Genomic DNA, 12,332 nt, shown 5'->3' with positions numbered 1-12,332 from the left:
ATGTACGAATGCTTAAGAGAATAACAAACAAACGCATAGCTAAATGTACCTTATCCCAGGGTATCTTCCGAGTAACAACTTCCAGCAAAGTAACCCCCATAGCTGTACACGCAAGACCAGAATATATTTATAAAGAACAAAAGGGCAAGTAACTGTAAATCCTAAGAATAGGAGGCGCATCTATGTTCAATAATGTCTTTATTGAACTTACTTTTCATCTCTGAAGGTTCATTACACAACACCTGGTATCAACTGTGTCTGTAAACAAAAGCTAATTATCAAATTTTTAGCAAATAAGCAGAAAAAGGTTATAGACCAAAGTTTATGACAATTTCAGTATTTTAGGAGTGAAACTTGTTCAAACTTACAGTTCATTTTCCTGTTCTTAGAAACATTCGTGGCTTAGATGTGAAAAAACAAAGTTTGCGACCTGATTGAACATAGCAAATTAACTAGGTAAATACAGTGATTGGAGAAACTGAATTTCAGAGTTACCTTTACCGTTCAGTTCTTGCCAGCCAATAAAATTGATGATTTTAAATCACGGTGAACAATAGGAGGGTTATAATAGTGAGATAATTCATGCCCCTTGCCTGCAAAAATAGAAACAAAGTGTTCTAAAACCAACATGACGAGACAAGCTTGTACACATCCAAAGTATTACTCATCTGTACAAACTACCAAGGCGTTTTTTTCCCCTTTTTGTATCCAGTGGTTCGTGGGCCCAGTAGAAGTATGGATGAAAAATAGGATGAATTTGGACGGACCAACAATATTTCAGAGCAAAATCACTTTAATTGAGTTACTGACTTATGAAAATTGAATAGCACAACATGTGAAGTATAACACAATATACACTGTTACATGTTTTCAAAGTAACTGATATATGTGGCTAGTTGATTTTCCTGGATGGCGTCTGGGATCCGCTGGGGGTGCCGTTGGAAGTGCCGGCGGGTGGGGCGCCGCTGGATGGCGTCTGGGATCCGCCGGGGGCGCCGTTGCCGCCGCGCTTGCTGCGGCGGCTCTTGGACCTTGGGGGCTTGCTGGAGGTGCCCCCGGAGCCTGGGCCGCCAAAGGAAGATGAAGACGGGATGGACAGGCGCTGCTCGCTAGGCGCGCTCGGCTTCGCCCCGGTGAGAAGGGCGGTGGACGGCACAGCGCCATGGTGAGCTCCTCTACGAGCAGTTCGGAGCGGGCGACCAGGATGGTGGGGAAAGGCCGCCCGTGCCGGATGTGCTTCCCGATGTCGAGGAAGCGGTCGTGGAGGCCGCAGATGATGTTGAGGACGAGGGTGCGGTCGGAGACTGGCTCGCCCAAGTCGCCGAGCGCGTCCACCATGCTTTTGAAGCGACGGCAGTAGTCGGCGATGGAGAGGTCGCCTTGGATGAAGTTGCGGAAAGCGCGGGCTTGTCACGTTCCATCACGATCTCGGCAAGGTCGGGGGTGTCACACCCGATTTTAAGGACAAAATCGAGTGCATTAAATACATGTGCGCCAGGATCAAGTTACGCACATGTACGACAATAGTGAATAGCAAAGACAGTGCTAAATCGAATAAAGAGAGTATTAACCATTATTTCATGACCGAAAGTCTCACATAAACCACAAAGTCTAATTATTACGCAGCGGAACTCCAAAGATGACGACGACTCCACAGGCAGCTGACTGAAGAAACGTACGCCTAGAACTCCTCGAAGTCGTGGAAGTACTCCTCTTCCCAATTGACTTGGTCTGAACAGCGGTTTTGCAAGGGTGAGTACACTTATGGTTGGTACTCAACAAGTCGCGGGGAATAGTGTAGTGTAAGGCTAATTCAAGGTATGGCTAAGGCATAATTAGCATTCACTTTTAATTAAGTTGGTCAAGTCTTATTAGCAATTAACTAAGTATAAGTTTATACCACCCGAAATTAGACATGAACATAAAGTAAGCAACAAATGCATGAAATGATAACAAATTAAGTCCATCTTCCGATAATATTATCATGTGAGGGTCCAGGCCGCTCTTAACCGTGAGCACGGCTGATCGATCAGTTTAACACTCTGCAGAGGTGGCACATCTTTACCCACAAGTCGCGTAAAAGCTCAAAAGAACTTTGGACCCAACCATGCGATGCTAGCTAGGCACCATACCACACTTCCGAGGTGTGATTGCATAGGGACGCTACGAGGCCTTTACAAAGATTCGCTAGCATTGTGGTAACCCGCTAAGGTTTCAGGTCGAAGCGAAACATAGCAGTCCCCTAGAGGGCATAGTGTCTTAGCCAAGCCCACTTCCCAAGAGAGCGAGTGCTATATCCCATCAACGCCTCCCCTCTTGCCCTTCCGGTAAGGTAACCCCAAGCTAGAGTTTCTAATTAATCAGCCAAGACCAGAGCCATTTAGTCTTGTGGTAGCACTGTTTTCCTGGGTGGTTCTCCATGTTCCGATTAACAAATAATGATCTTGTCTTAATGAAAGGTATAACAGAAGTAAATCAAGATTAAGCATTGCGTGTAGTTAAACCACCATGTACCAAGTAAGCACTAAGCATGAGCTACCCAACATAAAGTAAACCGGTTGGTCAAGGCAAAGGTAAATCAATCTAGGCGAACCTTAATTGGGACCCATCAACTTAATATTAATATGTGCATAGCGTAATGTTGAGTACGAGAAAGTAAAGGTGTATAGGACAACAAGATAGTGATCAAGGACACGACTTGCCTTCTTGGCCTTGCTCCTGCTGTTCGTACTCCTCGAAGGCTTGATCGGCAACTCCCTCGAACTGCGGGGCGTCTACACGCGTCACACGAGCACATACAAGCAAACATGGGCAAAAAGTAAGAAAACAGTACACCAAACATAGTCAAACAGAGAAAACAAGCTTGAAAGGATGATCTACGCTTTAAAACGAACACGTGGATATAAAGAATGCGAAAAACGGAGTTAAGATGCAAAAGATATGATTAAAACAAGATCCAGGGACTTTTCTGTGAGAAAAACAAAACTTTCAGGGCCTATTCGCGAAAACCGAGGGCTTATACATAATTATGCGTATAAACCGAGGGTCTGACGCGTAAAAACAACAAACCCGGACGGCGGGTTGATTTCTGGAAAGTTCAAGGGCTAAACCGAAAGATGCGAGGGCAGATCTGGAATTATTTTCAACGCGATCTGGACCGCGGGTTGATTTGCGAAAAAGACAGGGGCTCAAGTGCAAAAGCGGCGCGGCGCGGCTCGGTTGACCGGTACGCGATCTTGATTGACTCGCGTCCGACCGTCGGATCGAGATCGGACGGCCACGGTCGTCCACGACTCGCGACGGCGGCGGGGAAACAGAGCGGCGGCGGCGGGGAGCGGCGGCGTGCGACGGCGAGCGGCGGCGGGTCGCCGGAGTTGGCCGAAACGGCGCTCCGGGGCACCATTTGAAGCGCGGGTTGCACCAGAAGAGAGAGGAGGGTGCGGCGATCCCGTTTTGGGGGTTCTCGTCGACCGGAGCTCACCGACGGCGGCGATCGACGGCGGGGAAGAGGCGGCGGCGCTGGAGCTCGTGGCGGCTAGGGTTCGGGTGAGCTGCGGCGCTGGCGTTTGGGCGGAGGAGACCGGGAGGGGGCGGCGGCTTTTATAGGCGCTAGGGGATAGAGCGGCGCGGGTTTAAACTCCCCCGAAGGAGTCGGAGCGGAGGCGGACGGCTGCGGATCCGGCGGCGGCCGTTGCGGAGTCGGAGCGGAGTCCGGCCGGAGGAAGGAGAAGGCGGGTGGCGGGCCGGCGCGACTTCGTGGGCCGGCGCGCGTTCGCGGGCTGCGCGGCGTCGGGTGAGCGGCAGGCCGGGGCGGCTACGCGGGCCGGCACGCGCGCGTGGGCCGCGGCAGAGGAAGCGGCGACGCGGCCGAGCGAGAGAAGGTGGAGCGGGGTCCTGGACCGTGGAAGGAGCGACGGGCCGAGCGGCTGGTGGAGCAGGCCGGCAGGGGAGAAAAAGGAGGAGGCCGGCGAGCTGCGTCGCGGGCCGGTGAGGAGATGCGGCCGGGCCGAAAGGAAAGAAAAGAAGGGAGGAGAGGGAAGTTTCGGCCCAGGGAAAGAAGAAGAAGAAGAAAAAGAAAGAGAAAGAGAAAATGGTTTGGAATTTGAATTTAAATTTGAAATTTCAAAATTTAAATCAAACTCAAGCAATCAAAATTAATGCACCAGCATGAATGCACAAATAATTCCTATGATGAATTAATTGAATTAAGGAAAATGAAATCAAATGCCTAGAAATTAAATAACACCCTAATTTGAGCATATTTTAATTAATTTGAATTATTCAAAATTTTGGGTGTTACAAATCCTACCCCCCTTAAGAAGAATCTCGTCCTCGAGATTCGGAAGATCCTGCAAAGAGATGGGGAAATTCCTTCTGTAACTCGTCCTCTCTTTCCCAAGTTGCCTCGTCCTCTGTATGGTGACTCCACTGAACCTTGCACATTCTGATCGTCCGGTTCCTTGTAACCCTTTCCAAAGTATCCAAAATCTTAATGGGGTATTCCGTGTAAGTAAGATCATCCTGAACATTCAATTCCTCCATTGGCAACTGTTCCTCGGGAACTCTGAGGCACTTCTTAAGCTGTGAGATATGGAACACATCGTGTACATCCGACAACTGGTTAGGCAACTCCAATCGATAGGCTACTTGTCCCACTCGCTCAAGAATCTTGAACGGACCGATGAATCGAGGTGATAGCTTCCCTTTGACCTTGAATCTGCGCATACCCCTGATGGGCGATACCTTGAGATACACATAATCACCTACATCAAAGGTCAATTCTCTTCTCCTGGTGTCAGCATAACTCTTCTGTCGAGACTGAGCAGTCCTCAAGTTTTCTCGGATGATCTGGACCTGTTTTTTTGCCTCTTGTATAATTTCTGGCCCGAATAGCTGACTCTCTCCTGTTTCACTCCAATAAAGGGGTGTTCGGCACTTTCTACCATACAAAGCCTCAAATGGTGACATTTTGAGACTGGCTTGATAACTGTTATTATAGGAGAACTCTGCATAAGGTAAACTCTTGTCCCAACTACCTCCATGCTTCAGTGCACATGCTCTTAACATATCCTCCAATATTTGATTTGTCCTCTCGGTCTGCCCATCTGTCTGAGGGTGGCAGGCGGAACTGAAATTCAACTTTGTGCCTAGAGATTCATGCAATTTCTGCCAGAAGCGTGACGTGAACTGAGTACCTCGGTCAAACACAATCTTCTTAGGCACACCATGTAAACACACAATCCTTGCCATATACAACTCTGCTAGCTTGGATCCGGTGTAAGTAGTCCTTACCGGTATGAAGTGAGCTACTTTGGTCAATCGATCCACGATGACCCATATAGAGTCATACCCATCTCGGGTGCGAGGCAAACCCACAATGAAATCCATCCCAATTTCTTCCCACTTCCATTCCGGCACCTTCAATGGCTGAAGTAACCCAGCTGGCCTCTGATGTTCAGCCTTGACTTTTTGACATATGTCGCAAATGGCTACATGTGCAGCTACATCTTTCTTCATTCCGGGCCACCAGTACTTCTACTTAAGATCTTGATACATCTTAGTACTGCCGGGGTGGATAGAATAAGCAGAATCGTGAGCTTCTTTCAAGATCGTCTCTCGGAGATTTCCCACATCGGGTACCCAAATCCTTCCTTTGACCCATAAGGTTCCCTGAGAGTCTTCCGTGAAGTCAGTGGCTCTTCCTTCCTTTACCATCTCCTTAGTTTCCCTGACCTTGGCATCCTCAAGCTGTCCTTCCCGTATCTCTTGCTCTAGAGTCGACTCCACTTCCATCGTTGCTCCCTCAGTATGTGCAATAACACTCAAATTGAGCCTCTCAAATTCTTTCATCAACTCGTCAGGTAGCTGGAATGCTAAGGCTAAGTTAACATGACCCTTCCGACTCAAAGCGTCTGCAACCAGATTAGCCTTACCCGGATGATAGTGAATCTCCAGATCATAGTCATTGATCAGCTCTAACCATCGTCGCTGTCTCAGATTAAGGTCCTTCTGAGTGAAGATATACTTGAGACTCTTGTGATCAGTATAGATCTGACACTTAGTCCCCAGAATGTAGTGTCTCCAAATCTTCAAGGCATGAACCACTGCGGCTAACTCCAAATCATGAGTCGGGTAATTCTGCTCATGTTTCCTCAATTGCCTGGAAGCATAGGCGATCACATGACCTTCCTGCATCAGAACACAGCCTAAACCCTGTCGAGATGCATCACAATATATGTCGAACCCCTTATGTAGATCTGGCATTACCAATACTGGAGCTGTGGTCAACCTCTTCTTCAGTTCCTCAAAACTTGCCTGACATGCCTCTGTCCATTTGAATTCCCTTCCTTTTTCTAGTAGCGTAGTGAGGGGCTTTACTATCTTGGAGAATCCTTCAATGAATCTACGGTAATAGCCTGCAAGTCCGAGAAAACTCCTGATCTCAGTTACTGTCTGCGGCGGATTCCACTTCAAGACATCCCTAACCTTGCCTGGATCCACTGAAATTCCACCATCGGAGATGATATGACCAAGGAAAGAGACTTCCTTTATCCAGAACTCACACTTGCTGAATTTAGCATACAACTGATGTTCCCTCAATTTCTGAAGCACTAACCTCAAGTGTTCCTCATGTTCTTCCTCACTCTTGGAGTAAATCATGATGTCATCAATGAACACCACAACGAACTTATCCAGGTACTCCATAAACACCTTATTCATCAGATACATGAAGTAAGCTGGAGCATTGGTCAACCCGAACGACATTACCGTGTACTCGAAGAGACCATATCTGGAAGTAAAAGCGGTCTTGGGTATGTCAGACGGCCTGATCTTCATCTGATGATATCCCGATCGCAAATCAATCTTGGAGAATACCTTGGCTCCTCTCATCTGATCGAACAAATCCTCAATGCGAGGCAATGGGTACTTGTTCTTGACGGTCACCTCGTTTAGTGCTCGATAATCCACACACATCCTCTGAGTACCGTCCTTCTTCGGCACAAAGATAACCGGTGCTCCCCATGGTGATGAACTAGGCCGAATAAACTGTTTTGCTGATAATTCCTCTAGTTGTTGTTTCAATTCTTTTAATTGTTCAACCGACATTCTATAAGGACGTTTGGAGATAGGTGCAGTACCAGGTAAAAGATCAATAGCAAATTCAATGTCGCGGTCAGGTGGCATACCTGGTAAATCGTCGGGGAACACATCCGGGTAGTCACACACCACTTTGATATCTTCCAAGGATTTTCCAGCCAACTGATTAACTGCACAATCTGCTGCTGAAGGTATAGTAGCCACAAATTCAATCCTTTCCCCTGCTGGGCTTGTGAGAAGAACCGACCTTTTTGCACACTGTATCACTGCATCGAACTTGCTCAACCATCCCATTCCGAGTATCACATCAATTCCACTTGATTCCAATACTATAAGGTTAGCCGGGAAATCTCTGCCGATTATCTTGAGGTTCACTTGGTTACATCGATATGATGCTTTCATGTTTCCCCCTGGTGAACTGACTAGCATGTGGCGTGGCATGGTACTTATGGGTATGTTATGCTTAGCTACGTACTGTGCAGTAATGAAAGAATGGGATGCTCCAGAATCAAATAATACTGAGGCGGGTGCTGAGTTGACAAGAAACATACCGAGCACAACGTCTGGGGCCTCCTGAGCGGTATCCACATCCACGTGGTTTATCTTGCCACGCACAAAGTTCTGCTGTCCTTGCGCGCGCTGCGGGGTCTGGTTCACGTTCCTCGACTGCTGCGCCTGCGGGTTCTGCCGAGGGGTGTTGTTATTCTGCACAGGGGTAGAAGGCACACTCCTCTTGGGACAAGCGTTGGCATAGTGGCCAACTTCACCACACTTGTAGCAAGTGTTACCCCCAGGAGCATTAGGCCTCACTGGAGCGCCTGCAGGAGTCATCTGGCGGCTCTGCGGAAAGCTAGGGCGCGGAGTCTGCATAGTCTGCATCCCTGGACGCTGGAACTGCGGGCTGGGGCGCTGGAATGACTGCTGAGCGGGGCGCTGGAATGACTGCTGCCCATAATTCCCACTCGGACCCCCTGCGCGGAACGGCGTCCCTTGCTGTGGAGCAAAGCGAGGGCGAGTGTTGCTTCCTGAAGACGACTGGGAATTAAATTTCCTCTTCATCTCCCCGAGCTCGTTCCTCTTGTGTTCCAGGCCAATTGCCTTGTCTAGCATCTTCTGGAAACTGGGGAAGGTGTGCGACATAAGCTGGTATTGGAGCGGTCCAATCAACCCATCCAAGAACAGCTCCTGCTTCTGCTCATCATCAGCAACGTCCTCGGGAGCATATCGGGACAACTGGACAAACTTGTCCCTGTACTCTGCCACTGTCATGTTCCCCTGCTTAAGAGCAAGGAACTCCTTCTTTTTAAGCTTCATTAACCCCGAAGGAATATGATGACTTCTGAAGCTAGTCCGGAATTCATCCCAGGTAATGCCATTAGCATTGGCATGTGCGGCGGTGTAAGCATCCCACCAATCGGCAGCTGGCCCTTCCAGGCGTCCTGAAGCATACAGGACCTTCTCCCTGTCATTACACTGGGCGATATTCAGCATCTTCTCCACTGTTTTCAGCCAATCATCAGCATCTAACGGATCCGGAGAATGTGAAAACGTCGGGGGCTTGTGGCTCATGAACTCCCTGTGCCTGTCCCTTGGTGGCGGCTGCGGCTGGTTGTTGTTGTTGTTGTTATTATTATTCAGCTGAGCTTGTAAAGCTGCCACGGTGTTGGTCAGCCCGGCGAGAAGCTGAGTCTGAGCTACTAGAAACTGCTCCATCCCTGCAGGTGCTTGCTGGTTCTGTTGCGGAGCGGTGTTGAGATTGCTGCTGTTGTCCCTGAGGCGAGGCACTGCGGGACGGTCAACTCCTGATCCGGACCTGGTGTTTACCATCTGAGCGTTAGAGACAATCGATTTAGATAGATGTGTGAAAGAATAACTAAGAAAGATAAAGCGACCAGATGTAAAAGTAAAACAGATTCCGTTAGCTCCATTTAATTAGGTGTGGCCGTCAGAAGAAGTGTCCATAAATTCTGAAAAATTACCAAGTCGTAACTTATTAAATTTGTAAACCAACCCTACTGGAATCATCTCAATCGGACTTCTGGATCTCGAGTTACCAAATTAACAAGCTGACAGTGTCTGTCGACAGTTTCAGATTCTGAGTGCTTTACTATTTTGCATACATCTCCCAGACAGATAATCCAAAAATTCTGATAATTTTACAGAAATTACTCCACGAAGTTATGAAACTAACCCCACTGGTTTCATGTCATTTGGACTTCCGTAGCTCGAGTTATAAATAAAACAGTACTGGCGTGTCAGATAATGTCGAGAACAGAATTGTATGTCGCTTAGCTTGCATGATAGATAGATTTAGACAGATGGTAGATCATGATTAAGGAAGATTAAATACTGATTTAGAACAGAAATAAAACCCAACTAAGCACTTTATTTATTAAGACCAGTATCGTGTGGCAATTGCCCCACATACCGCACTCATTACAAAATCCAACTCAAACATGTAGCACAAAACCAAACAGCTAAGCACACTTTAACTAACACACTCGAACGACGTCTAACGATTACAAGAATTTAAACTAAGACACTCCTAATTTCCTAGAGGTCTTCTACTGCGGCGCCGGGCGAGTCGTAGCGGGGACGCTTAGGCGACGGCGACGAAGCGGGATGAACAGCAAACTCCTGCGGCGGCGGTGCTCCCGTCGCGGCAGCCATATTTGCATCCCTCTCCCACCGGAGTTCCTGAACCTCCTGCTGAAGCTCCTGGATGTGGTTGTTTGCTTCATTCAGTGCGGTGAGAGCTGCCGACGTGTATTTGCGGAGGAAGTCTGTAGCCATGTCAACCCCGTCATTAGTAGCGATGAAGGTTCTTGCTTCCCCACTAGCTCGGTAAGGAAGGAACCGATGGTAAGTGTGCTGCAGTCGCGGCCGTTCCTTGTGGGAGACGACCTCAAGTGCCCTCCTGGCGGCCTCGGCAATGCCGGATTCCATGGTCCTCCTTACGGTCACATCATGGTGAATAGCCTTCACCTCCCATCCTCCTTCGTGCTCCTCACGAAGGACAACCTTCACCTCCCAAAAAGTGGGATAGCGAGGGTGGGTGAACCGAGAGCACTTGTAGAGTGGCCTCATGCCGTACCCCAAGCGGTGACAAGTCCACCTGAGTATGTCGGCCATGTGCACTCCTTGGCCATAATCTTCCTTCACCCATTTGATCCATGTCTCAGGCTCGGGATCTGCTTCAGGCTCATCATCCGTCAAGTCGACGACCGGTACGGGCGTCGGGGCTGGTGCAGGAGCGGGCGCCGGTGCTGGCGACGGTGCTGGTGACGGCGTGGTCTCCTGCTCCATGGTCATGGCGTCCTCGTCAGAGTCATCCCCCGGATGCTGGAAGATCTCTTCCTCTTCTTCCTCGTCCCAAGGATCCACGGGGGCGTGCGACGGCGCGATGCCATGACGCGGCGGACGGGTGCTCTTGCGTGCGGTCAACCGGGTGCGAGCCATCTAACAGAAAGAAAGAAGAAATTTTTTTTTTTTAGAATAAAATTTTGAACAAAGCTAGATAATAAAATAGCAATAAGGATGAGACAAACCAAGTTTAACAATAATTAAGTAGATTTAAATTAAGAAAGGTGCGAATGGCTACTAGATTATTATAATCCTTAAATACGACCATTTTCTAACTAGGCTAACGTCCTACAGTCAACACGGCTCTGATACCACTTTTGTCACACCCGATTTTAAGGACAAAATCGAGTGCATTAAATACATGTGCGCCAGGATCAAGTTACGCACATGTACGACAATAGTGAATAGCAAAGACAGTGCTAAATCGAATAAAGAGAGTATTAACCATTATTACATGACCGAAAGTCTCACATAAACCACAAAGTCTAATTATTACGCAGCGGAACTCCAAAGATGACGACGACTCCACAGGCAGCTGACTGAAGAAACGTACGCCTAGAACTCCTCGAAGTCGTGGAAGTACTCCTCTTCCCAATTGACTTGGTCTGAACAGCGGTTTTGCAAGGGTGAGTACACTTATGGTTGGTACTCAACAAGTCGCGGGGAATAGTGTAGTGTAAGGCTAATTCAAGGTATGGCTAAGGCATAATTAGCATTCGCTTTTAATTAAGTTGGTCAAGTCTTATTAGCAATTAACTAAGTATAAGTTTATACCACCCGAAATTAGACATGAACATAAAGTAAGCAACAAATGCATGAAATGATAACAAATTAAGTCCATCTTCCGATAATATTATCATGTGAGGGTCCAGGCCGCTCTTAACCGTGAGCACGGCTGATCGATCAGTTTAACACTCTGCAGAGGTGGCACATCTTTACCCACAAGTCGCGTAAAAGCTCAAAAGAACTTTGGACCCAACCATGCGATGCTAGCTAGGCACCATACCACACTTCCGAGGTGTGATTGCATAGGGACGCTACGAGGCCTTTACAAAGATTCGCTAGCATTGTGGTAACCCGCTAAGGTTTCAGGTCGAAGCGAAACATAGCAGTCCCCTAGAGGGCATAGTGTCTTAGCCAAGCCCACTTCCCAAGAGAGTGAGTGCTATATCCCATCAACGCCTCCCCTCTTGCCCTTCCGGTAAGGTAACCCCAAGCTAGAGTTTCTAATTAATCAGCCAAGACCAGAGCCATTTAGTCTTGTGGTAGCACTGTTTTCCTGGGTGGTTCTCCATGTTCCGATTAACAAATAATGATCTTGTCTTAATGAAAGGTATAACAGAAGTAAATCAAGATTAAGCATTGCGTGTAGTTAAACCACCATGTACCAAGTAAGCACTAAGCATGAGCTACCCAACATAAAGTAAACCGGTTGGTCAAGGCAAAGGTAAATCAATCTAGGCGAACCTTAATTGGGACCCATCAACTTAATATTAATATGTGCATAGCGTAATGTTGAGTACGAGAAAGTAAAGGTGTATAGGACAACAAGATAGTGATCAAGGACACGACTTGCCTTCTTGGCCTTGCTCCTGCTGTTCGTACTCCTCGAAGGCTTGATCGGCAACTCCCTCGAACTGCGGGGCGTCTACACGCGTCACACGAGCACATACAAGCAAACATGGGCAAAAAGTAAGAAAACAGTACACCAAACATAGTCAAACAGAGAAAACAAGCTTGAAAGGATGATCTACGCTTTAAAACGAACACGTGGATATAAAGAATGCGAAAAACGGAGTTAAGATGCAAAAGATATGATTAAAACAAGATCCAGGGACTTTTCTGTGAGAAAAACAAAACTTTCAGGGCCT

The 12,332-nt window shown here is 47.8% G+C and overlaps 1 protein-coding gene across 1 annotated transcript; it reads right to left on the bottom strand.

Moving 5' to 3' along the window:
• Positions 1–892: 892 nt before the first annotated feature.
• Positions 893–8,899, bottom strand: LOC140220317 (uncharacterized). Its single transcript, XM_072290337.1, has 3 exons — positions 7,140–8,899; positions 1,152–1,379; positions 893–1,062 (listed from the first exon to the last, which is right to left on the bottom strand). Exons 1-3 carry the CDS (start codon positions 8,809–8,811, stop codon positions 893–895), a joined length of 2,070 nt encoding a protein of 689 aa, XP_072146438.1. The 5' UTR covers positions 8,812–8,899.
• Positions 8,900–12,332: the final 3,433 nt, after the last annotated feature.

The sequence above is a fragment of the Setaria viridis genome, chromosome 8 (assembly GCF_005286985.2).
Source record: "Setaria viridis chromosome 8, Setaria_viridis_v4.0, whole genome shotgun sequence".
NCBI classification, from domain to species: domain Eukaryota; kingdom Viridiplantae; phylum Streptophyta; class Magnoliopsida; order Poales; family Poaceae; genus Setaria; species Setaria viridis.
The sequence above is the reverse complement of the archived record's forward strand: the minus strand, read 5'-3'. Positions and strand labels throughout refer to the sequence as shown.